Below are 26,760 nucleotides of genomic sequence, written 5' to 3'. Positions count from 1 at the left end.
CTTCCCGAGCCTCAGCATGTCAATTTATGCTGCGGAGATGAGTGTTCTCTGCAGGTAGCATAGAGCTCCACAGCGGCCTGAACCCAAATCGTGGGCATGGGCAGCTGCGTTCTCCCGTGGACAACACTCACATCTCTGCAGGAAGGCTGACACTGGGTACTAGACGCCGTGTCGCTGGATCATGGCCACATAGCCTAAAAGTGAGACATTTGTTGCTACAGCAAAATTTTTGTGAAGTACCTGTGGATTCAAAATGCTTACTATACTCCTGAATAAAATCCAGTTTCCAAAATGGAGTCACTTGTGGGGGGTTTCTAATGTATAGGTACCCAAGGGGCCCTGCAAATGTGACATGGTGCCCGCAATTTATCTCAACTTTTCCAGAATTCAAATGGTACTCCTTCCATTCCAAGGCCTCCCATTTATCCAAACAGAGGTTTTTGGCCACATGTGGGGTATCCCTGTGCTCATAAGACATTGGATAACAACCTGTTGGGTCCACGGTTTGTTGTTGTCTCTTGAAAAAGTGAGAAATTTGATGCTGAAGCAACATTTTTGTGAAAAAAAATGAAAATTTTCAATATGGCAACCTAAGCTTATAAAATTCTGTGAAGTATTCGTGGATTCAAACTGCTCACTATACACCTAGATAAAAGCCTTGAGGTGTCTTGTTTCCAGAATGGAGTCACTTGTGGGGGACAGCCACTGTTTAGGCACCTCAGGGGCTCTCCAAATGCAACCTGGCGTCCACTATTGATTCCAGCCAATTTTGCAGTCAAATGGCACTCCTTCCCTTCCGAGCCCTGCCATGCGCCCAAACAGTTGATTTCCACCAAATATAAGGTATCGCCAAACTCAGGAGAAATTGCACAATAAATGTTATGCTGAATTTTTTCCTTTTACTCTTGTAAAAAAAAAAAGCTACCTGGTTGAAATAACAATTTTTTTTTTTTTCATGGCTCAACGTTATAAAATTCTGTGAAGCACCTGGGGGTTCAGGGTACTCACCAAACATCTAGATAAATTCCTTGAGGGGCCTAGTTTCCAAAATGGGGTCACTTGTGCGGGGTTTCTGCTGTTTAGGTACCTTAGGGGTCCTCCAAATGTGACATGGTGCCCGCAATCTTTTTCAGCCAAATTTCCTTTCCAAAATTCAAATATTGCTCCTTTCGTTCCAAGCCCTCCGATTTGTCCAAACAAAGGTTTCAGACCACATGTGAGGTATCACCGCGCTCATAAAAAAGTGGTTAACAAACCTTGAGGTCAAATTTTTGGAATTACCTCTTGAAAAAGTGAGAAAATTGATGCTAAAGCAACATTTTTGAGAAAATTATTAAAATTTTCAATATGACAACGTAACGTTAACAAAATCTGTGAAGTACCTGTGGATCTAAAATGCTCACTATACCCCTAGATAGAGGCCTTGAGGGGTCTAGTTTCCAAAATGGTGTCACTTGTGAGGGATTTCTTCTGTTTAGGTACCTTAGCGGACCTGTAAATGCAACATGGTGCCCGCAATCTATTTCAGCCAAATTTGCTTTCCAAAATTCAAATATTGTTCCTTCTGTTCCGAGCCCTCCCATTTGTCCAAACAGAGGTTTCTGACCACATGTGGGGTATCGGCGCGCTCATAAGAAAGTGGGGAACAAGTTTTGGGGTCCATTTTGTTGTGTTATTTCTTCTAAAAGTGAATAAATTTGCGTTAGAGCAACATTTTTAGGTAAAATTTAATTTTTGCTTTTTTTCATTCCACATTGCTTTTGTTCATGTGAAGCACCTGAAGGGTTAATAAACTTTTTGAATGTGGTTTTGAGTACTTTGGGGGGTGCAGTTTTTATAATGGTGTCACTTTTGGGTATTTTCTGTCACCCAGGCCTCTCAAAATCAGTTCAAATGTGATGTGGTCCCTAAAAAAATGGTTTTGTAAATTTTGATGTAAAAATGAGAAATCGCTGATAAACTTTGAACCCCTCTAACTTCCTAACGAAAAAAAAATTTGTTTCCAAAATTGTGCTGATGTAAAGTAGACATGTGGGAAATGTTATTTATTAACTATTTTGTGTCACAGAAATCTCTGGTTTAACGGTATAAAAATTCAAAAGTTGAAAATTGCAAAATTTTCAAAATTTTTGCCAATATTCAATTTTTTTCATAAATAAACGCAAAAAATATTGTCTTAAATTTGGTACTAACATGAAGTCCAATATGTGACGAAAAAAACAATCTCAGAATCACCGGGATCCGTTGAAGCGTTCTAGAGTTATAACCTCATGAAGTGACACTGGTCAGAATTGCAAAATTTGGTCTGGTCATTAAGGTGAAAATTAGCTCCGTCACTAAAGGGTTAAAGGGCTTGTCCTGGGTTAGAAAAACAGCGTTTTTCTTTTCAAAACCAGTACTATACATCTAAGGGTTGTGTGTGGTATCACTTGGCTCATCTGCAATACCACATACAACCGTGCACTGAAAGAAAACAGCCCTATTTTCCTCATTGTGACAATGAATGAACCCTTGCTTACCTTGGAGCTGGCTCTGCATTTTCTTTTTTTCTGGGTCCTCGGAATCTCCATCATCACTTTCATTTCTAAATAAATGAAACATGTATAATGAGATTACATTGTAAATAGTTGTATTTTCTGAAAAACAAAAGCTTACCATGACCCTGGCATCATAATGACACCTAAGCAGCCAATAAATATTATTTTAGTGTTTTACTCAGTTCTATTAGAATCGATGCACATCTTAGTAAGTCAGCAGTTCTTAGATGTAGATTTCAATGCATCAAGACACAATAGACCCATTGCTGATGTAATAAACTGTATAGAGCATAAAGCTTCCATATAGTATATCATTAAATGAGTACACCCCTCAGATTTTTATAAATACTTACTATATCTTTTCATGGGACAACAATGAAGATATGACACTTTGATGCAATGTAAAGTATCCAGTGTACAGCTTGTATAAGTGTAAATTGCGTGTGCCCTCTAAATATCTCACACAGCCATTAGTGTATAAACCGCTGGCAACAAAAGGGAGTATACCCTTGAGTGAAAATGGCCAAATTGTGCCCAAAGTGTCAATATTTTGTGTGGCAACCATTACTTTCAAGCACTCCCTTAACGCTCTTGGGCATGGAGTTCACTAGAGGTTCCCAGGTTTCCACTGAATCCTCTTCCAACCTCCATGACAACATCACAGAGCTGGTGGATGTTAGAGACCTTACGTTTCTCTACCTTTCGTTTGAGGATGTCCCACAGATGCTTAGTAGGGTTTAGGTCTGGAGACATGCCTGGCCAGTCCAGCACCTTTAGCCTAAGTTTCTTTAGCAAGGCAGTGGTCGTCTTTGTGGTGTTTGGGGTAGTTATACTGGAATACTGCACTGTGGCCCAGTTTCCGCAGGGAGGGGATAATGCTCTACTTAAATATATCACAGTACATGATGGCATTCATGGTTCCTTCAATGAACTGTGGTTCCCTACAGCCAGCAGCATTCATGCACTCCCAAACCATGACCCTCCCACTTACCATGCTTGACTGTACCCAAGACAAACTTGTCTTTGTACTCCTCACCTGGTTACCACCACACACACTTGACACTATCTGAACCCAATAAGTTTATCTTGGTCTCATCAGACCTCAGGATATGGTTCCAGTAATCAATGTCCTTAGTCTGCTTTTCTTCAACAAACTTTGCAGGCTTTCTTGTGCATCATCTTAAGAGAAGGCTTCCATCTGGGATGACAGCCATGCAGACCATTTTGATGCAGTGTGCGGCGTATGGTCTGAGCACTGATAGGCTGACCCCCACCCCCTTAACCTCTGCAGCAGTAGTGGCAGCACTCATACTTCTATTTTGAAAAGACAATCACTGGATATAACGCTGAGCACATACACTCAACCTCTTTGGTTGACCATGGCGAGGCCTGTTCTGAGTGGAAACTGACTTGTTGAACTTCTGTATGGTCTTGACCACCATGCTGCAGCTCAGTTTCAGGGTGTGGCAATCTTCTTATAGCCTAGGCAATTATTGACTCATAATGAGTCACATGACAATGGGGAAAATAGCTAATTAGACACAATTTGGCCATTTTCACTTAGCGGTGTACTCACTTTTGTTGCCAGCAGTTTAGACATTAATAGCTTTGTGCTGCGTTAGAGGGCACAGCAAATTTACACTGTTTTACAATCTGTACACTGACTACTTTAAATTGTATCATAGTGTCTTATCTTCAGTGTTGTCCCGTGAAAAGATAGAATATATGAAAAAAAAAATTAGAAGTGTACTCACTTTTGTGATTACTGTAGTTTGATAAAAATTGACACAGTCCACTGAGATTAGGTGGATCACCAAACCTTTATTTTTCCCAATATCATCTGTGTTACAAAAGATAAGCTGTTTTCCGACCTGTCTGACAACTGATGTCTCTCCCCAAAACACATAAGCCAAGCATTCATATACACAAGCAAGTTGGAGGAGAGAGCGGTTAGCTAAAAAAGCATTTGGCTAGTGATGGGCGAACCCCCCTGATGTTCGCGATCGTGAGCCTCGCCCGATCGTTTTCTAAAGATCGAGTTCGGGTTCTGAGATAACGCAGACTTGCGTCCGAACACCGGACTCGGGCTTAACAGTTATGGGATGGACCGGGGGGGGGGGGGAGGGCCTTTTAAAATAAAGAATATAGACAATAATAACCATTGTCATTATACTTACAGGTCCCGCGACACGTCCTGCAGACTCTCTCGGCCGCTTCTGCCTCCGATCATTGCTGTACCACCCGATAACCAGCACTGACTAAAAGACCTTCCGTGAGGTCATAGCCATGTGACCAGTCTGGTGGTATTGATGTACAGACATTGGCTTACAAATTGGTCACATGGCTATGATATCATCGAAGGTCCTGTTAACTGAACTTTGACTGTCACTGTACGAGTGTCGCATTGCATCACCCGACACAGCACACACTCTCCCGACAGGAGTGGGTCGGCTGCATATATTTTCATGCAGCTGAGGCGCTCCTATCCTGAGAGTGTCAGGCCGTGCTGGGTGATACAATGCAAGACGCAAGTGGAATCATCCCCTCACTGTCAGCCTTTTTCTTGCTCTGTACAGAGCGATGAAGCAGAGCCGACATGGCTCTCTCTGCTTCTCACTCTGTATAGACGCTGCCTGTACAGAGTGATGAAGCAGAGCTGACTATGCTCTACCTGAGGACTATGTCTGGCTAAGGATTTTTTTTTTTTTATAATAAAGATGGAGCTTCTTTTTTTTTTTGTTTTATTTCTAATAAAAAAAAACAAAACAAAACCTTTTTCTGTGTTTTTTTTTACTGTTTACTAGAAATTCATGGTGGCCATGTCTAATTTGAACTGACACCATGAATTTCGGGCTTAGTACCATCTGAGATTGTATGGGATTATTATTATTAACTCCTTTATTACCCAGCGTGCCACCGCCATCAGAGCAACTGGACGAGTCGGGTAAAGCCCCTGGAAATGGCGCTAAGGAACAATGCGCCATTTCCAGGAGCGGCTGCGGAGAATCACAGCCGCCAGCTGCCTGGTTTTACCTATAAATCAATGGGAATTTCAGGCTCAACCACTTAATATAGGTGCTTCAGGGGAAAGAAAGCCATAAATAGTATATAACCCCAGCACTCAAAATGAAGGCAAGAGAATTTTTTGTGATGCAAGAGAATTTATTTGACACACTGCAAAAGTGAACCTTAGCCAGAGCAACACCACCGACGTTTCGGCGAAGAGCCTTTCTCAAGGTAGTTGCATCAATGGTTACAGCAGGAATGCGCGGGTCCCAAAGGACGACCGACATACATGAAAGGAGGTAAGGTTCTTTCACAGTTGCAGAGTGTGCTCGTATGTAGAGGAGTGACAGTGCCACTAAAGAGGATGGGTGAATGCTTGCAGTAACGGCCCGTGGAGGTCAGCAGAGGCTGGGTGCGTGGCAGCAGCAGCCCCTGGACCCGAACTGTAACACAAGCTTCCCAGACAGCTTGTGTTCGGTATCGTGTGCACTAACACTACTTTACAGTTTGGGTTTGCCCATCACTACATTTGGCTGATGGGTACCATATCTATGGCTAGCTATTGAATGTAGCACTGACAAAATGGAAAGAGAGGCATACCATACTGCATATCAGATGAATTTCACAGGAAGTGTAAGGATAGGAAGAAATACGAACATAGGTCACGCTGCCTTCCTACTAGTGCTTTTCCATTATACACTTCCTCTATGCAGTCTATTATTGACCGAAATGTTATATATATTACATAGCAAATAAAATCACTTCTATTTCACTACCATGAGCCTAGTTCTTCAGATCTACTCTAAGGGGCAGAAACCTACTAGTGCACCGCTGACTTATAGTGCTATGATCTACTAGAAATAAACAAATATAGTGATGTCAGACCCCACCGAATGTAGAGTTAAATGGGGGTACAAAAACACTGATCACTACTTCCAGGGGAGATCCTTCTCCTGCGACAACCACTGATATACATAGAGCTCACCTTCTTTAAAAAGTGGTTCTTCATAAACAGCAGTGTTAAATAGAGTTCTGTGTCACTGTTGCTGCAAAATACTATATATACACGCAGACACACGTTACTGACATTTTAAGGACACAGAAGAACTTCACATCAATTAATAACAGACTAAAAGCCCCCATACATAAATGGTTTCATTCAAAACTACAACTGACTTTAAATCACAAATATCACACAATAGCGACAACTAGATCTTAATTGCATATAAATTGTAGATATCTTGAGAAAACGTTTCAACACAAACCCTTTCTCTTCGGCTCGAGGAGCGCCTTCCTTCACTGGTTTTGGGGGCGCCTTTTCACTTTTCTTCAGGTAGGCCTTCAGCTGTTCTGCTCGGTCAAGATATTCTATGCACTTTGACCTGATGCTCTGTTTTGCTTTTTCACCTTGTGATTCATCTAGAAATAGTTTTTATTAGTCATACATAAAAATACTAAATATTTCTCTCTGCAATGTACAACAATCAACTTTACAGTGAAATTGTAATTGAGGAGGACAAAGCCATTTAACTTCTAAATTATGGTAGATCTAGGCAATTTACTAACAACTTACATAGGCAGAAAGGAAGCATACAATGTTTATACCTAGCTACCATTTCTTAGAAACAATGTAGATCAGGGGACTCAAACACACTGCCCGCGGGCAGCATACGGCCCCTCAGGCGGCTTCGTGCGGCCCCCAGGCCAGTGCCCCTGTTGACTATCGCGGCAGGTGCAGGGGGGGCAGCCACTGTCTGCCTTTATGTCAGATGAATGTATTGCCGGCGCTGCGCTTTGATCACCTATTATTGCGTTTTGCGCAAAATTTGCTACAACCCAAAAATGTAATTTTGGCGTTTGGAATTTTTTTTGACACTACACTGTTTACCGCTCACATTAATTGATTTTATATTGATAGATCAGGCATTTCTGAATGCATCGATACCAAATGTGTGTATTTTTTTTAACCCTTTCATTTTCAAAGGGGCGAATAAGAGTGATTTGAACTTTTAGGGGTTTTTTTTTTAAAACTTTTTTTTTTTTTTTTTTTTACTTTACTAGACCTCCTAGAGGGCTATAAGGATCAGCAGTCTGATCGCTCATTCACTTCTGAGCTGTGCAGCTATGATCAGGAGATCAGCAGAAATGCTCATCTTCTGTTATAGCCAACTCTGGGGTGATTACCCCTTCATGATTTAGGACGTACCGGTAAGTCTTCGGTCACGAATAGGTTAAACACCATACGTAGAGCATGCTGGAAGTGGGGGGGCGGGCGGAACCCACTACGGAGGTGATGTATTGAATCTAACAATTTACTAGTGACTCTCCGTTGTGTGTAACTACTCTGTAAAATGTAAAAGTTAGGGATCCTTCACAGTTATTTTCTATGGGAAAAAGTAATTTTTAAAAACATCAGCTTCATTAAGGTTATGTTCACATAAAATTATTATTTTTGAGGAGTTTTTGGAGCAGAAACTCTACAATCTAAACTCATGGTTTCTGAAGAGTGTTTGCATCAAACTCGAGAGAAAAAAAAAAAAAAAAAATCAACCAGTATGTCAGTCCTTTTCTGCACAAAATTCTTAAAGAGAAGACTAGTATGCCACAATTCATATCACCATTTACCAGTGCTGTGGAGTTGGAGTCCATTTTGGTGAAGTCGGTATAAAATGGACCGACTCCTAAAATACAAGTGCATCTCAGTAAATTAGAATATTGAACAGTTAATTTATTTCAGTAATTCAATACAAAAAGGGAAACGCATACATTATAGAGAAACATTACACAGAGTGATCTATTTCAAGTGTTTATTTCTGTTATTGTTGATGATTATGGCTTACAGCCAATGAAACCCAAAAAGTCATTATCTCAGAAAATTAGATTATATAACACCAACTGAAAAAAGTCTGTACAGTAAATGCACTCAATACTTGGTCAGGGCTCCTTTTGCATGAATTACTGCATCAATGCGGTGTGGCATGGAGGCGATCAGCCTGTGGCACTGCTGAGGTGTTATGGAAGCCCAGGTTACTTTGATAGCAGCCTTCAGCTCATCTGCATTGTTGGATTTGGTGTCTCATCTTCCTCTTGACAATACCCCATAGATTCTCTATGAGGTTTAGGTCAGGCGAGTTTGCAGGCCAATCAAGCACGGTGATACTGTGGTTATTAAACCAGGTATTGGTACTTCTTGCAGTATGGACAGGTGCCAAGTCCTGCTGGAAAAGGAAATTTCCATCTCCAAAAAGCTGGTCGGCAGAGGGAAGCATGAAGTGCTCTAAAATTTCCTGGTAGACAGCTATGCTGACTTTGGTCTTGATAATACACAGTGGACCTACACCAGCAGAAGACATGGCTCCCCAAACCATCACTGATTGTGGAAACTTCAGACTAGACCTCAAGCAGCTTGGATTGTGGCTTCTCCACTCTTCCTCCAGACTCTGGGACCTTGATTTCCAAATGAAATGCAAAATTTACTGTCATTTGAAAACAACACCTTGGACAACTGAGAAAAGAAGGGAATTTTGTTTACTTACCGTAAATTCCTTTTCTTCTAGCTCCTATTGGGAGACCCAGACAATTGGGTGTATAGCTACTGCCTCCGGAGGCCACACAAAGTATTACACTTTAAAAAGTGTAACCCCTCCCCTCTGCCTATACACCCCCCCGTGCATCACGGGCTCCTCAGTTTTGGTGCAAAAGCAGGAAGGAGGAAACTTATAAATTGGTCTAAGGTAAATTCAATCCGAAGGATGTTCGGAGAACTGAAAACCATGAACCAAAAGAACAATTCAACATGAACAACATGTGTACACAAAAGAACAAACAGCCCGAAGGGAACAGGGGCGGGTGCTGGGTCTCCCAATAGGAGCTAGAAGAAAAGGAATTTACGGTAAGTAAACAAAATTCCCTTCTTCTTTGTCGCTCCATTGGGAGACCCAGACAATTGGGACGTCCAAAAGCAGTCCCTGGGTGGGTAAAAGAATACCCCGATAAAAAGAGCCGACAACGGCCCTCCTCTTACAGGTGGGCAACCGCCGCCTGAAGGACTCACCTACCTAGACTGGCATCCGCCGAAGCATAGGTATGCACCTGATAGTGTTTCGTGAAAGTGTGCAGACTAGACCAGGTAGCTGCCTGACACACCTGCTGAGCCATCGCCCGGTGCCGCAATGCCCAGGACGCACCCACGGCTCTGGTAGAATGGGCTTTCAGCCCTGAAGGAATCGGAAGCCCAGAAGAACGGTAGGCTTCAAAAATCGGTTCCTTGATCCACCGAGCCAAGGTTGACTTGGAAGCCTGCGACCCCTTACGCTGGCCAGCGACAAGGACAAAGAGCGCATCAGAACGGCGCAGTGGCGCCGTGCGAGACACGTAGATCCGGAGTGCTCTCACTAGATCTAACAAATGCAAATCCTTTTCACATTGGTGAATTGGATGAGGGCAAAATGAAGGTAAGGAGATATCCTGATTGAGATGAAAAGGGGACACCACCTTAGGGAGAAAGTCCGGGACCGGACGCAGAACCACCTTATCCTGGTGAAATACCAGGAAGGGGGCTTTGCATGACAGCGCTGCAAGCTCTGACACTCTTCGGAGTGATGTAACTGCCACTAGAAATGCCACCTTCTGCGAAAGACGTGATAGAGAGACATCCCGCAGCGGCTGAAAAGGTGGTTTCTGAAGAGCCCGTAGAACCCTGTTGAGATCCCAGGGTTCCAGCGGCCGCTTGTAAGGTGGGACTATGTGGCAAACTCCCTGCAGGAACGTGCGGACCTGCGGAAGCCTGGCTAGACGCTTTTGAAAAAACACGGAAAGCGCCGATACTTGTCCCTTGAGAGAGCCGAGAGACAAACCCTTGTCCATTCCGGATTGAAGGAAGGAAAGAAACGTGGGTAAGGCAAACGGCCAGGGGGTAAACCCCTTATCAGAGCACCAGGCTAAGAAGATCCTCCAAGCTCTGTGATAGATCTTTGGGGAGATAAGGTATGCACACCAGTGACTATGGAAGGGGAATACATGGAATAGCAGAAACTGCTGTGTGAATACTGACATGAAAAATTCAATAGCTATTTGTAAGAATGAAATGTGAAAAATGGAACCTGCATTACTGCCATGAATATATGAATAAAGAGAAATTTAGCTACTGAATTGATCAATGCAGAAGAGCCCCAACACTACGCCAAAGTATTTCTCTACGTTGGGGTCCCTAGCTTGTGTGTGTCCTCTCATGCAGTTAAAAAACTTACCGTGTATGGGACGCTGAGACCCAGGCTATATATACGATGTGGATTGGCAATAGGTGTGTGTGGGGAGGGTTCACAAACGAAAAACTACTAACATTAAGGAATAACGTTTGGAACTCCATTCTATGTCTGAACTGGGTGCAAAAAACCTAAAAAAACATCACTATGGGGAGATAAGGTATGCACACCAGTGACTATGGAAGGGGAATACATGGAATAGCAGAAACTGCTGTGTGAATACTGACATGAAAAATTCAATAGCTATTTGTAAGAATGAAATGTGAAAAATGGAACCTGCATTACTGCCATGAATATATGAATAAAGAGAAATTTAGCTACTGAATTGATCCAAACGTTATTCCTTAATGTTAGTAGTTTTTCGTTTGTGAACCCTCCCCACACACACCTATTGCCAATCCACATCGTATATATAGCCTGGGTCTCAGCGTCCCATACACGGTAAGTTTTTTAACTGCATGAGAGGACACACACAAGCTAGGGACCCCAACGTAGAGAAATACTTTGGCGTAGTGTTGGGGCTCTTCTGCATTGATCAATTCAGTAGCTAAATTTCTCTTTATTCATATATTCATGGCAGTAATGCAGGTTCCATTTTTCACATTTCATTCTTACAAATAGCTATTGAATTTTTCATGTCAGTATTCACACAGCAGTTTCTGCTATTCCATGTATTCCCCTTCCATAGTCACTGGTGTGCATACCTTATCTCCCCATAGTGATGTTTTTTTAGGTTTTTTGCACCCAGTTCAGACATAGAATGGAGTTCCAAACGTTATTCCTTACTGTGATAGATCTTGGCTGACGTTGGTTTCCTGGCCTGTCTCATAGTGGCAATGACCTCTTGAGATAACCCTGAGGACACTAGGAGCCAGGACTCAATGGCCACACAGTCAGGTTGAGGGCCGCAGAATTCAGATGGAAAAATGGCCCTTGAGACAGCAAGTCTGGTCGGTCTGGGAGCGCCCACGGTTGACCCACCGTGAGGTGCCACAGGTCCGGGTACCACGACCTCCTCGGCCAGTCTGGAGCGACGAGGATGGCGCGGCGGCAGTCGGACCTGATCTTGCGCAACACTCTGGGCAGCATTGCCAGAGGAGGGAATACATAAGGCAGTCGAAACTTCGACCAATCCTGAACTAAGGCGTCCGCCGCCAGAGCTCTGTGATCCTGAGACCGTGCCATGAATGCCGGGACTTTGTTGTTGTGCCGAGACGCCATGAGATCGACGTCCGGCGTTCCCCAGCGGCAACAGATCTCTTGAAACACGTCCGGGTGAAGAGACCATTCCCCTGCGTCCATGCCCTGGCGACTGAGAAAGTCTGCTTCCCAGTTTTCTACGCCCGGGATGTGAACCGCGGAGATGGTGGAGGCTGTGGCCTCCGCCCACAGCAGAATCCGCCGAACTTCTTGGAAGGCTTGACGACTGCGAGTGCTGCCCTGGTGGTTGATGTACGTGACCGCCGTGGCGTTGTCCGACTGTATGCGGATCTGCCTGCCCTCCAGCCACCGATGGAACGCCTTTAGGGCTAGATACACTGCCCTTATCTCCAGAACATTGATCTGAAGGGAGGACTCTGTCGGAGTCCAGGGTCCCTGAGCCTTGTGGTGGAGAAAAACCGCTCCCCACCCTGACAGACTCGCGTCCGTCGTGACCACAGCCCAGGATGGGGGCAGGAAAGATTTTCCCTTCGACAGAGAAGTGGGAAGAAGCCACCACTGAAGAGAGGTCTTGGCTGCCAGAGAAAGAGAGACGTTCCTGTCTAAGGACGTCGACCTCTTGTCCCATTTGCGGAGAATGTCCCATTGGAGTGGACGCAGATGAAACTGCGCAAAGGGAACTGCCTCCATTGCTGCCACCATCTTCCCCAGGAAGTGCATGAGGCGCCTCAAGGGGTGTGACTGGGCCCGAAGGAGAGATTGCACCCCTGTTTGCAGCGAACGCTGTTTGTCCAGCGGTAGCTTGACTATCGCTGAGAGAGTATGAAACTCCATCCCGAGGTAAGTCAGTGATTGGGTCGGAGTCAATTTTGACTTTGGGAAATTGATGATCCACCCGAACCTCTGGAGAGTCTCCAGAGCAACGGTCAGACTGTGTTCACATGCCACCCGGGAGGGTGCCTTGACTAGAAGATCGTCTAAGTACGGGATCACCGAGTGGCCCTGAGAGTGTAGGACTGCCACAACGGATGCCATGACCTTGGTGAAGACCCGTGGGGCTGTCGCCAGGCCGAAAGGCAGTGCCACAAACTGAAGGTGTTCGTCCCCAATGGCGAAACGCAGGAAGCGTTGATGCTCTGGAGCGATCGGCACATGGAGATAGGCATCCCTGATGTCGATTGATGCTAGGAAGTCTCCTTGGGACATCGAAGCGATGACAGAGCGGAGGGATTCCATGCGAAACCGCCTGGTTCTCACATGTCTGTTGAGCAATTTGAGGTCCAAAACGGGACGGAATGAACCGTCCTTTTTTGGCACCACGAACAGGTTGGAGTAAAAACCTCGACCACGTTCCTGAAGGGGAACGGGGATCACAACTCCTTCTGTCTTCAGAGTGTCCACCGCCTTAAAAAGTGCAACGGTTCGCTCGGGGGCGGAGATGTTCTGAAAAAACGAGTCGGAGGACGAGAGCTGAACTCTATCCTGTAACCGTGAGACAGAATGTCCCTCACCCATCGGTCTTGGACATGTGGCCACCAGGCGTCGCAAAAGCGGGAGAGCCTGCCACCGACCGAGGATGCGGTTTGGGGAGGCCGAAAGTCATGAGGAGGCCGCCTTGGAGACGGTGCCTCCGGCGGTCTTTGGAGGACGTGACTTAGACCGCCATGCCGAAGAGTTTCTCTGGCTCTTCTGTGGCCTGTTGGACGAGGAGGATTGGGATCTGGCTGAGGGCCGAAAGGACCGAAACCTCGCTTGAATTTTTCGTTGCTGAGGTCTCTTTGGTTTGGGCTGGGGTAAGGACGTGTCCTTTCCCTTGGATTGCTTAATAATTTCATCCAATTGCTCGCCAAACAATCGGTCGCCAGAAAAAGGCAAACCGGTCAAGAACTTCTTGGAAGCAGAGTCTGCCTTCCATTCGCGTAGCCACATGGCCCTGCGGACTGCCACCGAATTGGCGGATGCTACCGCTGTACAGCTAGCCGAGTCCAGGACAGCATTCATGGCGTAGGATGAAAATACCGACGCCTGAGAAGTCAAAGACGCTACTTGCGGAGCAGAGGTACGGGTGACCGCATTAATCTCAGACAGACAAGCTGAGATAGCCTGGAGTGCCCACACTGCTGCAAAGGCTGGGGCAAAGGACGCGCCTATGGCTTCATAGATGGATTTCATTAGGAGCTCTATCTGCCTGTCCGTGGCATCCTTGAGCGATGAACCGTCAGCCACTGCTACTACGGATCTAGCCGCCAGTCTAGAGACTGGAGGATCCACCTTGGGACATTGAGCCCAACCCTTAACTACGTCAGGGGGGAAGGGGTAACGTGTGTCATTAAGGCGTTTAGTAAAGCGCTTGTCCGGGAAAGCCCTGTGCTTCTGGACAGCATCTCTGAAGTTAGAGTGATCGAAGAAAGCACTCCGAGTACGTTTGGGAAACCTAAACTGGTGCTTCTCCTGCTGAGAGGCCGACTCCTCTATAGGTGGAGTTGGGGGAGAAAGATCTAGCACCTGGTTGATGGACGCTATAAGGTCATTTACTATGGCGTCCCCTTCAGGTGTATCAAGATTGAGAGCAACGTCAGGGTCAGAGTCCTGGGCTGCGACCTCCGCCTCATCCTCTAGAGAGTCCTCAAGCTGAGACCCCGAACAGCGTGATGAAGTCGGGGAAGATTCTAAGCGAGCCCGCTTAGCCGGTCTGGGACTGCTGTCCGTGCCGAAGTCCTCCACGTAATAACTAGAGGCCACCCCAGGAGCACGCTTCGTCGCAGACCGAGAGGGGCCTGGGGGCGATCCCGCAGTGCCCGGGGCCTGTGTAAGGGCCGGTCTGGACTGCAAGACTTCTAGTATCTTAGCAGACCATTTGTCCATAGACTGAGCCATGGATTGTGAAAGTGACTCAGAGAGTTTCTCAGCTAAAACTGCAAACTCTGTCCCTGCCACCTGTACAGGGGTAGCCGGCGGTTCTACCTGGGCCGAGGGTCCTACCAGTGCCCCAGGCTCCGGCTGAGCGAGTGCCACAGGGCCCGAGCATTGCTCACAGTGAGGGTAGGTGGAACCTGCAGGTAGCATAGCCGCACAAGAGGTACAGGTTGCAAAATAACCCTGTGTCTTGGCACCCTTGCTCCTTGTGAACGACATGCTGTTGTCTCCCAGGAGAATGATCACTGAGGGATATATAGCCAAAAGCTAACAGTACAGCCGAACCGAGAAAATGTATACAAATATATATATATATATATATATATATATATATATATATATATATATATATATATATATATATATATATATATATATATATATATATATATATATATATATATATATATATATATATATATATATATACACAGTTCGGCACTCTAGGGGGACCAGCACCGGGTGACCGGTGTGGGTTACCGACCGCTCAAGCGGTGTGTGGCCACCAGATTCCCTGCCTCGGGTCTCCCAGAGCTGCAGCCAGAAGTCCTCCACCGGCAGAATGTGCTTAAAAGACTATATTACTTACCGGTAATGGGATTTTCCTGAGTCCACGACAGCACCCACGAGAGAGGGATCCGCCCCCTTCAGGACCGGAAACCTACAGATAAAAAAGGGGCAGTCCCCCTCCCTCATCAGTTGGTTGCAGAGAACCGGGAGAGGAACCGCCAAGGAATGAATATACAAAATAGACAACTCCCCGGACACCAAAAAAGGTGAAAAAACAAACCAGAAAGGGCAGGGGTGTAAAGGGTGCTGTCGTGGGCTCAGGAAAATCCCATTACCGGTAAGTAATATAGTCTTTTCCTTTCGTCACGACAGCACCCACGAGAGACTTAGAGAGATTACACTCAGAGGGTGGGAAAAAAACAGCGCGAAGGGCCAAGCCACCAACGGAAGACAGGTGAAGAACAGAGGCCAGCCGGCAGAGCCCGAAAAGGCGGACGGAGAAGACCATGGCGCAGCCGTACAATACCAGCGATGGAGACACCGGCCAGAACCACCCAACGCTCAGAAGAAGGAACCGACACCGAGGAGGCCAGAGGAACTCGCCGCACCGCAGACGATGGGGAACAGCATCCCACAGCCATCGGGACAAGGGACGGCACGCCAAGCGAGGACCACAGTCGGAATCCTGAAAGACAAGAACAAAGAAAGACCAACCTCCCCCGCCAAGGGGCCGACCGAGCGACAGAGGCGAGGACAGAGCCCCACGAAACGAAGGAACGGAGAAAATACCCCGCGCGGGAAGAACCCAAGACACCTCGCGCAGCAGGAGAACAACCGGGACCGGAACGCCCCAAGGAGGGAAGGACCAACGGACAGTGTCGGACAGGCACAAACACGCCCAGGAGAGGCAAGGGCGACCAAGATACAGAGGAACAGGCACAGCACCGCGCTGGACGAGGAGGCGAAGAGACCCAGAGGAGAAGCAGGAAGCCCGAGGCGCCAGGCCAGGCGGAAGGTCAGGGAGGCGCAAGACCGCAGAGGCGTAAGGCAGGAGCGCCGTAAGGAGCAAGCACCAAAGTGCAAGACCCAGAGACGCAGGAGGAGAACACAGGCCCACACGACCAGGAGGGACCGAGGCACAGAGGCTCCGAGGCACAGAAGCACAGGTGCAGGATGCACAGAGTCCAAGAGGCACAGAGCCCAAGAGGCACAAAGCCCAAGAGGCACAGAGCCCAAGAGGCACAGAGCCCAAGAGGCACAGAGGCACAGAGCCCAAGAGGCACAGAGCCCAAGAGGCACAGAGCCCAAGAGGCACAGAGCCCAAGAGGCACAGAGCCCAAGAGGCACAGAGCCCAAGAGGCACAGAGCCCAAGAGGCACATGGTCCAAGAGGCACAGAGTCCAAGAGGCACAGGGTCCAAGAGGCCCAGAGGCCCAGAGACCCAGAGGCAGAGAGGCGAAGAGGCACAGAGGCGAAAAGGCATAGAGGCCAAGAGGCACAGAGGCACGGATGCCAAGAAGGAAGAGGCATCGAGGCACAAGGGCCAAGAGGCCCAGAGGCCCAGAGGCCAAGAGGCACAGACGCACAAGGGCCAAGACGACAAAGACCAAGCGGCACAGAGGCCAAGAGGCACAGAAGCCCCGAGGCACAGAAGCCCCGAGGCACAGAAGCCCAGAGGCACAGAAGCCCAGAGGCACAGAAGCCCAGAGGCACAGAAGCCCAGAGGCACAGAAGCCCAGAGGCACAGAAGCCCAGAGGCACAGAAGCCCAGAGGCACAGAAGCCCAGAGGCACAGAAGCCCAGAGGCACAGAAGCCCAGAGGCACAGAAGCCCAGAGGCACAGAAGCCCAGAGGCACAGAAGCCCAGAGGCACAGAAGCCCAGAGGCCACGAAGTCCCGAAGCAGGAGACACAGAGGCCCAGAGGCACATAGGACAAGAGGCACAGAGGCCAAGAGGCACAGAGTCCAAGAGGCACAGAGTCCAAGAGGCACAGAGTCCAAGAGGCACAGAGGCCAAGAGGCACAGAGGCCAAGAGGCACAGAGGCCAAGAGGCACAGAGGCCAAGAGGCACAGAGGCCAAGAGGCACCGAGGGCAGGAGACACAGAGGCCCGAGGCCAGGAGGCCCAGAAGCAGGGGGTCCGGAGGCACAGAGGCACGGGGCCCCGAGGTCCAAGGCCGGGAAGGCCAGGAAGCCACAGAGGCCCAGAAGCCACAAAGGCCAGAAAAAGCCAGGGGGCCCAGAGACCGGGAAGGCCGGAGGCCAGGAGGCAAGGAAGCACAGAGGCCAGGAGGCCACAGAGGCAGGCGGCCAGGAGCACAAGGCACATAGGCCCGAGGCCAGGAGGCACTGAGGACAGGAGGCACCAAGGCCAGGAGGCACCGAGGCCAAGGCAGAGAAGCCCGAAGCCAGGAGGCACAGAGGCCCGAGGCTAGGAGGAACAGAGGCCCAAGGCCAGGAGGCACAGAGGCCCAAGGCCAAGAGGCACCGAGGGACAGAGGCACGCGGACAGGAAGCACGAGGCCAAGAAGCACGAGACCCAGAGCACGAGGCCAGGAAGCACGAAACCAAGGAGCACGAGACCAGGAGGTACCGAGGACCGAGGCCCTGAACACAGAAGTCCGGAGGCCCCGAGGCCACACAGGCGCAGAAGGCCACACGGGCGCAGAAGGCCACACGGGCGCAGAAGGCCACACGGGCGCAGAAGGCCACACGGGCGCAGAAGGCCACACGGGCGCAGAAGGCCACACGGGCGCAGAAGGCCACACGGGCGCAGAAGGCCACACGGGCGCAGAAGGCCACACGGGCGCAGAAGGCCACACGGGCGCAGAAGGCCACACGGGCGCAGAAGGCCACACGGGCGCACAGGCCATACAGCCGCACAGGCCACACAGGCGCACAGGCCACACAGGCGCACAGGCCACACAGGCGCACAGGCCACCCAGGCGCACAGGCCACCCAGGCGCACAGGCCACCCAGGCGCAGAGGCCACCCAGGCGCAGAGGCCAAACAGGCACCACCGAGGCAAACAGGCACCACCGAGGCAAACAGGCACCACCGAGGCAAACAGGCACCACCGAGGCAAACAGGCACCACCGAGGCAAACAGGCACCACCGAGGCAAACAGGCACCACCGAGGCAAACAGGCACCACCGAGGCAAACAGGCACCACCGAGGCAAACAGGCACCACCGAGGCAAACAGGCACCACCGAGGCAAACAGGCACCACCGAGGCAAACAGGCACCACCGAGGCAAACAGGCACCACCGAGGCAAACAGGCACCACCGAGGCAAACAGGCACCACCGAGGCAAACAGGCACCACCGAGGCAAACAGGCACCACCGAGGCAAACAGGCACCACCGAGGCAAACAGGCACCACCGAGGCAAACAGGTACCACAAACAGGCACCGAAGCAAACAGGCCCCGAGACAAACAGGCAGAAGGGCCAAGAAGCCAGGAGACCCTGAGGCCACAAAAGCCAGGAGACCAGGTGGCCACAGAAGGCAGGAGGTCCAGAGGCCACAGAAGCCAGGCCACAGAAGCCAGGAGGTCAGGAGGCCACAGAAGCCAGGAGGCCCGGAGGCCACAGAAGCCAGGAGGCCCGGAGGCCACAGAAGCCAGGAGGCCCGGAGGCCACAGAAGCCAGGAGGCCCGGAGGCCACAGAAGCCAGGAGGCCCGGAGGCCACAGAAGCCAGGAGGCCCGGAGGCCACAGAAGCCAGGAGGCCCGGAGGCCACAGAAGCCAGGAGGCCCGGAGGCCACAGAAGCCAGGAGGCCCGAGGCCACAGAAGCCAGGAGGCCCGAGGCCACAGAAGCCAGGAGGCCCGAGGCCACAGAAGCCAGGAGGCCCGAGGCCACAGAAGCCAGGAGGCCACCAGAAGGCCACAGAAGCCAGGAGGTCACCAGAAGGCCACAGAAGCCAGGAGGCCACCAGAAGGCCAAAGAAGCCAGGAGGCCACAGAAGCCAGGAAGCCACCAGAAGGCCACAGAAGCCAGGAGGCCACCAGAAGGCCACAGAAGCCAGGAGGCCACCAGAAGGCAAGAGGTCCGGAGGCCACACAGGCCCGGAGGCCACAGAGGCCAGGGCCAGGACACAGAGGCCAGGAGGACACCGGAACCAGGAGGCCACATAGGCCAGGCGGCCACAGGGGCCAGGACCACAGGGCCAAGGTCCACCGAGGCCAGGAGGCCATAGGAGTCAGGAGGACACAGGGGCCCAGGAGCTCAGAGGCAGGAGGCACAGAGGCCACCGAGTACAGACCCCGAGGGCACCCCGGCGCACACCCCAGGGCAGACACCACCAGGACGCCGGCCACAGCACAGCAGGAGGGACGCCGCCGGCAGAGGGACTGACCGAGAAGGGGAGCAATCCCCGGACAGAAGGGCAGGGGGAAGGGCTGGCAGAGATCGACAGCCGAGCCCCCCCCTGAACCGCAAAAGCAGGAGCACAGCGTTCGGGACACCGACGCTGGACGCAGCAGGCCCAGCGCACAGGCCACACAGGCGGTGAAGACGCAGGCACGCGTCAGGGAGAGGCACTAGCCCGACCGCCATGTACTCACCCGCACCGCAGCGACCGGTCCGGATGGAGGGGACCACGGGCTTCACTAGGAACCTTCCCGGCCGCTCCCCCGGAAGAGCTCCTGTATTACATCCGGGTCACTGCAGCAGGGAAGCGTGCACCTTCGACGCGGCAGGGCCCCCCCTGCCGCGCACACGTCTGGGAGAAGCACACCCTGCTGCAGGCGTCATATCTCCCGGAGGCAAAGCCGGGCAGGAGAAAGAGGACGAGGTGCACCGGAGGACGGAGTCCACGAGGGGAGCTCCACCGACCGTGCTTCCGGATCCAGAGCTCCGCCGTTCCCTAGGAGACCGCACGGACTCAACAGGACCCAGGCACTGCAGGTTCCTCTCCATGCAGGACAGGAAACCAACTGATGAGGGAGGGGGACTGCCCCTTTTTTATCTGTAGGTTTCCTGTCCTGAAGGGGGCGGATCCCTCTCTCGTGGGTGCTGTCGTGACGAAAGGAAAACATGGCTGTCGGCGTTCACAGGGGAGGAGGGAGCCGTGGGCGTAACTACAAAAGTGCGGGAATCTGGTGCCCCAGAGTGATTAGTGAGGGGGGAGGAGGACAGCTAAGTGTGCTCCAGCCCTCACTGTCGGCGTCAGACCGACCGTCCCGCCCTTACCCCTGACTGGCAGGCCCGGGGGCGGGAGTTTAAGGCACTAGGCCGCAAAAGCCGGGGACTAAAGTTAAAACCGCGGCCGGCAAGCAGGCGCGGGCGGCGCGGTAGTCCCGGTCTCATACCAACACCGCAGTCGCTGCAGCGTCTGAGGCCAAAGTGCTCCATGCACCGTCCCCAAGGGGACACAGAGTACCTGTAGATGCAGGGCCCTGTCCCTGATGATACTCAGTCTCCTGTCCGTCAGAATCCCAAAGGGGCTGCGGAGGGAGCCCGGTCCCAGTGCCTGGATGACCGGATAGGATCCCACTTCTCCCAGAGCCCCTAAGGGATGGGGAAGGAAAACGGCATGTGGCTCCAGCCTGTGTACCCGCAATGGGTACCTCAACCTTAACAACACCGCCGACTTAGTGGGGTGAGAAGGGAACATGCCGGGAGCCCTGTTAGGGGCCCTCTTTTCTTCCATCCGATACAATCAGCAGCTGCTGCTGACTAAAATGGGAGCATGAGTGAATGTGTGCCTCCTTCAACACAAAGCATAAAAACTGAGGAGCCCGTGATGCACGGGGGGTGTATAGGCAGAGGGGAGGGGTTACACTTTTTAAAGTGTAATACTTTGTGTGGCCTCCGGAGGCAGTAGCTATACACCCAATTGTCTGGGTCTCCCAATGGAGCGACAAAGAAAGTCCAGTTCTTTTTCTCCTTGGCCCAGGTAAGACGCTTCTGGCGTTGTCTATTGGCCACGAGTGGCTTGACACAAGGAACGTGACAGTTGTAGCCCATGTCCTGGATACGTCTGTGTGTGGTGGCTCTTGAAGCACTGACTCCAGCAGCAGTCCACTCCGTGTGAATCTGCCGCAAATGTTTGAATGGCCTTTTCTTAATCCTATCAAGGCTGCGATTATCCCAATTGCTTGTGCACCTTTTTCTACCACACTTTTTCCTTCCACTCAACTTTGCATTAATATGCTTGGATACAGCACTCTATGAACAGTCAGCTTCTTTAGCAGTGACATAGTGATGTTTTTTTAGGTTTTTGCACCCAGTTCGGACTTAGAATGGTGTTCCAAACGTTATTCCTATTTGTTAGTATTTTTTCGTTTGTGAACCCTCCCCAACCACACCTATTGCCAATGCATATCATACGCATATATAGCCTGGGTCTCAGCTTCCCATACACGGTAGGTTTTTTAACTGCATGAGAGGACACACACAAGCTAGGGACCCCAACGTAGAGAAATACTTTGGCGTAGTGTTGGGGCTCTATTGCATTGATCAATTCAGTAGCTAAATTTCTCTTGATTCATATGTTCATGGCAGTAATGCAGATTCCATTTTTCACATTCACTCTTGCATATAGCTATTGGATTTTTCAAGTCAGTATTTACACAGCAGTTTCTGCTATTTCATGTATTCCCCTTACATAGTCACTGGTGTGCATACCTTATCTCCCCATAGTGATGTTTTTTTTAGGTTTTTGCACCCAGTTCGGACTTAGAATGGTGTTCCAAACGTTATTCCTATTAGCTTCTTTAGCAGTGACCTTTTGTGGCTTACCCTCCTTGTGGAGTTTATTAATGACTGCCTTCTGGACATCTGTCAAGTCAGTAGTCTTCCCCATGATTGTGTAGCCTACTGAACCAGACTAAGGGACCATTTTAAACGCTTAGGAAGCCTTTGCATTTGGTTTTGTGAGATAATGGCTTTTGGGTTTTCATTGGCTGTAAGCCATAATCATCAACATTAACAAAAATAAACACTTGACATAGATCACTCTGTGTAATTACTCTGTATAATAAATTTATTTCCCTTTCCCTTTGGGAAAGTTCTGAAATGTCCTATAAATGTCTGTTCTATTCCTGATGTAGGCTTTTAGTTGAGATTAATCTGTGCTGCACTTTATGTACATGCTCAGTAGTGAAGCTTCTCCTCTACAGATTAGAGGAGAAAGGCACTAGGAGGAACACCTGCACTCATCTCATAACTGCTAAAGTGAACAGGAAAAAGAGAAATTTTGTTACTTACCGTAAATTCTTTTTCTTGTAGTTCAGTCATGGGAGACCCAGACCATGGGTGTATAGCTACTGCCTCCGGAGGACACACAAAGTACTACACTCAAAACGTGTAGCTCCTCCCTCCTAGCATATACACCCCCTGCTAGCCAGTCCTAGCCAGTTTAGTGCAAAAGCTGAAGGAGGACATCCACCCACAAGAAGAGACAGAGTAAAACCCGGAAGACCCGGAACCTCTGTCTACAACAACAGCCGGTGAAGACACACGGAACAAGAAACCTGGCAACAGGCAATAGGGAGGGTGCTGGGTCTCCCATGACGGAACTACAAGAAAAAGAATTTACGGTAAGTACCAAAATTCTCTTTTTCTTTAACGTTCCTATGGGAGACCCAGACCATGGGACGTTCTAAAGCAGTCCATGGGTAGGAATAAACAGACAAACTGAGAAGCAGGCGAAACCTAACTTCACAAATGGGCGACAGACGCCTGAAAGATGCGTCTGCCCAAGCCCGCGTCTGCCAAAGCATGAGCATGCCTTGGGTAGTGCTTCGAAAAAGTATGCAGACTAATCCGAGCGGCAGTCTGACAGACCTACTGAGCCGTAGCCTGGTGCCTGAAAGCCCAAAAGGCACCGACAGCTCTGATCAAGTGTGCTCTGATCCCCGGCGGGGAAGGCACTTGAGTACACTTGTAGGCATCGGAAATGGCCGACCTAAGCCAACGAACCAGGGTCGGCTTAGATGCCGAGAGACCGCTACGCTGACCAGTGGTCAGCACCAGAGAGAGGTGCACCGCCGAATAACGGCGGTGCGAGACACATAGATCCGGAGCGCCCGCACCAGATCAAGGATATGCAACGCTTCCTCAAAGCGATGAACAGGAGCCGGACAAAAGGAAGGCAGGAAAATTGCCCCGGATAAGGTGGAAGCAGTAACCACCCTAGGGAAAAAGTCCGGAGTCGGACGGAGACCACCTTGTCTTGATGAAAAAGACCAAAAAAGGGGGTGACTCCGAAGAGAGTGCAGCCAAAACTCTCTGGCGAGAAATTATGGCCACTAGAAAGACTACTTTCTGTGAAAGATGAAACAAAGAAACCTCCCTAAGAGGCGCAAAGGGGGGTTTCCGGGAACCGTGAGGACCGGATTAAGGTCCCAGGGCTCCATAGGCCGCCGGTAAGGCGGAATGATGTGAGATGCGCCCTTGAAGGAGCGCACCGGAGCCAGCCGGACGATACGCCGCTGGCACACACTGACAGAGCCGAGACCTGTCCCTTAATGAGGGATAGTCCTAGCTGTAGACCGGACTGTGGAAGGGACAGGAGGGTCGGCAAGGCCAAAAAGGCCAAAGGACACTTTGGAGCTCGAGTCATAGTGGAGATGACTTCAGGAAGGATACCAGAAGTCGTCAAGATCCAGGACTCAAGAGCCACGCCGTCAATCTGAGAGTCCAGAATTCTGGCGGAAAAAACGGACCTTTTGAGAGAAGGTCTGGACGGTCCGGAAGATGCCATGGCAACCCAACGGACAGATGGAGCAGGTCAGGGTACCAAGCCTGCCTGGGTCAGGCTGGAGTACGAGAATGACCCGACGGCCCTCTTTACTGATCTTGCGCAGGACTCTGGACAAGAGCTAGAGGGTGAAACACGTAAAAGAGACGAAACTGGGACCAAACATGAACCAGTGCGTCTGCCGCAAAACCTGAGGATCGTGGACCACAGTTGGACAGCTGAAATAGTCTGCCTCGCAGTTTTCACATCTAGGATGTGGGCTGCGGATACGGTGGACTAGGAGTCCCTCGTCCACTGAAGAATGCGTTGAGCCGCCAACATTGCCAGGCGGCTGAGTGTCCCGCCCTGGAAGTTGATGTAGGAAAACGCTGTCATGTTGTCCGACTGGACTCGAATGTGCCTAGCCGCCAACAGATGGTGAAAGGCTTAGAGAGCTAGAAATACAGCTCTGATTTCCAGCACATTGATCCAGAGGGCTGATTCGGACAGAGTCCAAGCGCCCTGCGCTCCACGGAGGAGATATACTGCTCCCAAGGCGGATAGACTAGCATCCTGGTGAGGATCACCCGGGACGGGGCCAGGAAGGAGCGTCCCTGAGACAGAGTGGCCAAAGCCACCACTGAAACGAGCCCCTGGTCAGTGGCGAAGCCACCACCCCGTGGAAGGAGGAAGTTCGCTTGTACAGCGGAAAACATCCAGTCTCAGAGGACGCAGGAGAAACTGGGCAAGGAATCGCTTCCATTGACGCCACCATCTGACCAGCACCTGTATTCGGTGCCTGATAGAACGACGTCGACCGCCAGCGGAGGAACTACTGTTCGACTAAGAGCAGCTTCACAAGTGCCGACAGAGTCTCGAATTGCGTCCCTGGGAACCTCTGGTTCGAAGTCAGAGTGGACTTGGACAGAATGACAAGCCACCCGAATTGGTTAGAGTGGCGAGAGTGAGCGAAGCACTCTGCTAAGAGTCTGCACTGGATGAAGCCCCGACAAGAAGACCGTCCAGGGCAAAAGATCACTGCCAATCCCTAGAGGTGCAGGACCCTAATCACAGCTGCCCCAATGAGAATACTCGAGGGGCCGTGGCTAACCCCAAGGGAAGAGCCACGAATTGGACCACTCCAATTGCAAAATGTAGCCAACGCTGGTGTGAAACTGCGATTGACACCTGCAGATAGGCATCTCTGATGCCGATGGCTGCTAGGGAATCTCCTTGGGTTCTTGATTGATCCGGTGAAAAACACACGGAACAAGACCGAGACTCCATGTGAAAACGCCACACCTGACCATGCTTGAAAAGCTAAAGATCCAGGTCGGAAGGCACCGCCCTCTTCGGGGACTAGGAATAGATTTAAGCAGAAATCTCAGAACCGTTCCCAGTCGGGAACCGGTACAATTACTCCATTGGCCTGCAAGAAATGCCACGGCCTGTGAGAAGGCGGCGGCCTTGGAGCCGGGGGGAGTTGACAGAAAAAAACTGTTTGGCGGGTGGATAGAATTCCATCCTGTAGCCATGGGAGATATAATCCCGCCCCCACTGAACGGAGACGTGTTAAAACCATACGTCGCCAAGTGGGAGAGCCTGCCACCGACCAAGGACATTGTTGGCGTGGCTAGATAGCTCGGAGGAAGCTGACTCAGTGGCAGCATCTCCTGCGGTCTTCTGAAGACGCAGCTTCGAGCGCCATTTGGGTCTAAGAACCTTGGCCGAGCTAGTGGACGAGGCCGAGGGCTTAGAGAACGATCAGATGGAGGAACGGAAACAACCGAAACCTCAACTGATTCCTGCCCTGGACAGGTTCCCTGGTTTAGGTTTGTGGCAAGGAAGAACTCTCCCCGCCAAGAGCTTCCTTAATTTCATCCAGTTGGTTCCGAAGAGACTGGTCCCAACAAAAGGGAGCCCAGCAAGGAACTTCTATAGAAGCATCTGCCTTCCATTTCCGAAGCCACAGGAGCCTGCGGATAGCGGGGAAATTAGCCGAGGCCACCGCCGTGCGGTGTCCAGCATGGCAGACATGGCATAGGATGAAAAGACTGAAGTCTGGAAGTTCAGGCAACCGTTTCGGGCATAGAGTCCCTGTGAGGGAATGCATCTCCTCTAGAGAAGCAGAGAAGGCTACAAAAAAAACGCACTGCTGTAAAGCTGAGGAGAACGAAGCTCCTGCCGCCCCCATACAGATTTGGCCAGAAGGACAACCTGGCGGACCGCAAAACCTTAAGTGAGGAGCCATCAGCCACTGACATAACGGTCCGGGCTGAGCCACCTGAGGTGAATGAGCCCACTTTTTGACCACCATTGGTGGACAGGGAAAAACAATCCTCAGAATCACGCTTCATGGGAAGCGACTGTCAGAGCGGACCCTGGGCTTGGTCACAGTGGCCTGAAAACTGGAGTGGTTAAGGAACACACATTGTGTTCTCCTAGGCAAGGTAACTCCGGCGGATTGAGGTCCAGTACAAAATTAATGTACCGTGGGATCCCTATAGAGGTGCCGTCAGCCACTGATACAACTATCCGGGCTGAAAGTCTAGACACCGGAGGGACCACCCTTGGCGAATGAGCTCACTCCTTGACCACCTCTGATGGGAGGGGGAAACAGGCAGCAGAACCCCGCTTTGGGGTCTGACAGGACAGGCTGTGGGCTTGGACACAGTGGGCTG

General features: G+C 50.3%; 1 protein-coding gene across 1 annotated transcript in view; it reads right to left on the bottom strand.

Annotated features, from left to right (window-relative positions):
* VPS4B (vacuolar protein sorting 4 homolog B) overlaps positions 1-26,760 on the bottom strand; it is a 64,193-nt gene that overhangs the window by 20,140 nt on the left and 17,293 nt on the right. The window contains exons 3-4 of the mRNA XM_075314828.1: positions 6,809-6,962; positions 2,520-2,584 (exon numbers count right to left, since the gene is read on the bottom strand). Coding sequence (XP_075170943.1) covers positions 2,520-2,584; positions 6,809-6,962 — 219 coding nt within the window. The remainder of the gene's footprint in view (positions 1-2,519; positions 2,585-6,808; positions 6,963-26,760) is intronic.

Source organism: Anomaloglossus baeobatrachus, chromosome 6 (assembly GCF_048569485.1).
Source record: "Anomaloglossus baeobatrachus isolate aAnoBae1 chromosome 6, aAnoBae1.hap1, whole genome shotgun sequence".
In the NCBI taxonomy this organism is placed as follows: Eukaryota; Metazoa; Chordata; class Amphibia; order Anura; family Aromobatidae; genus Anomaloglossus; species Anomaloglossus baeobatrachus.
Note: the sequence above shows the minus strand (reverse complement) of the source record. Positions and strands in the feature narration are given on the sequence as shown.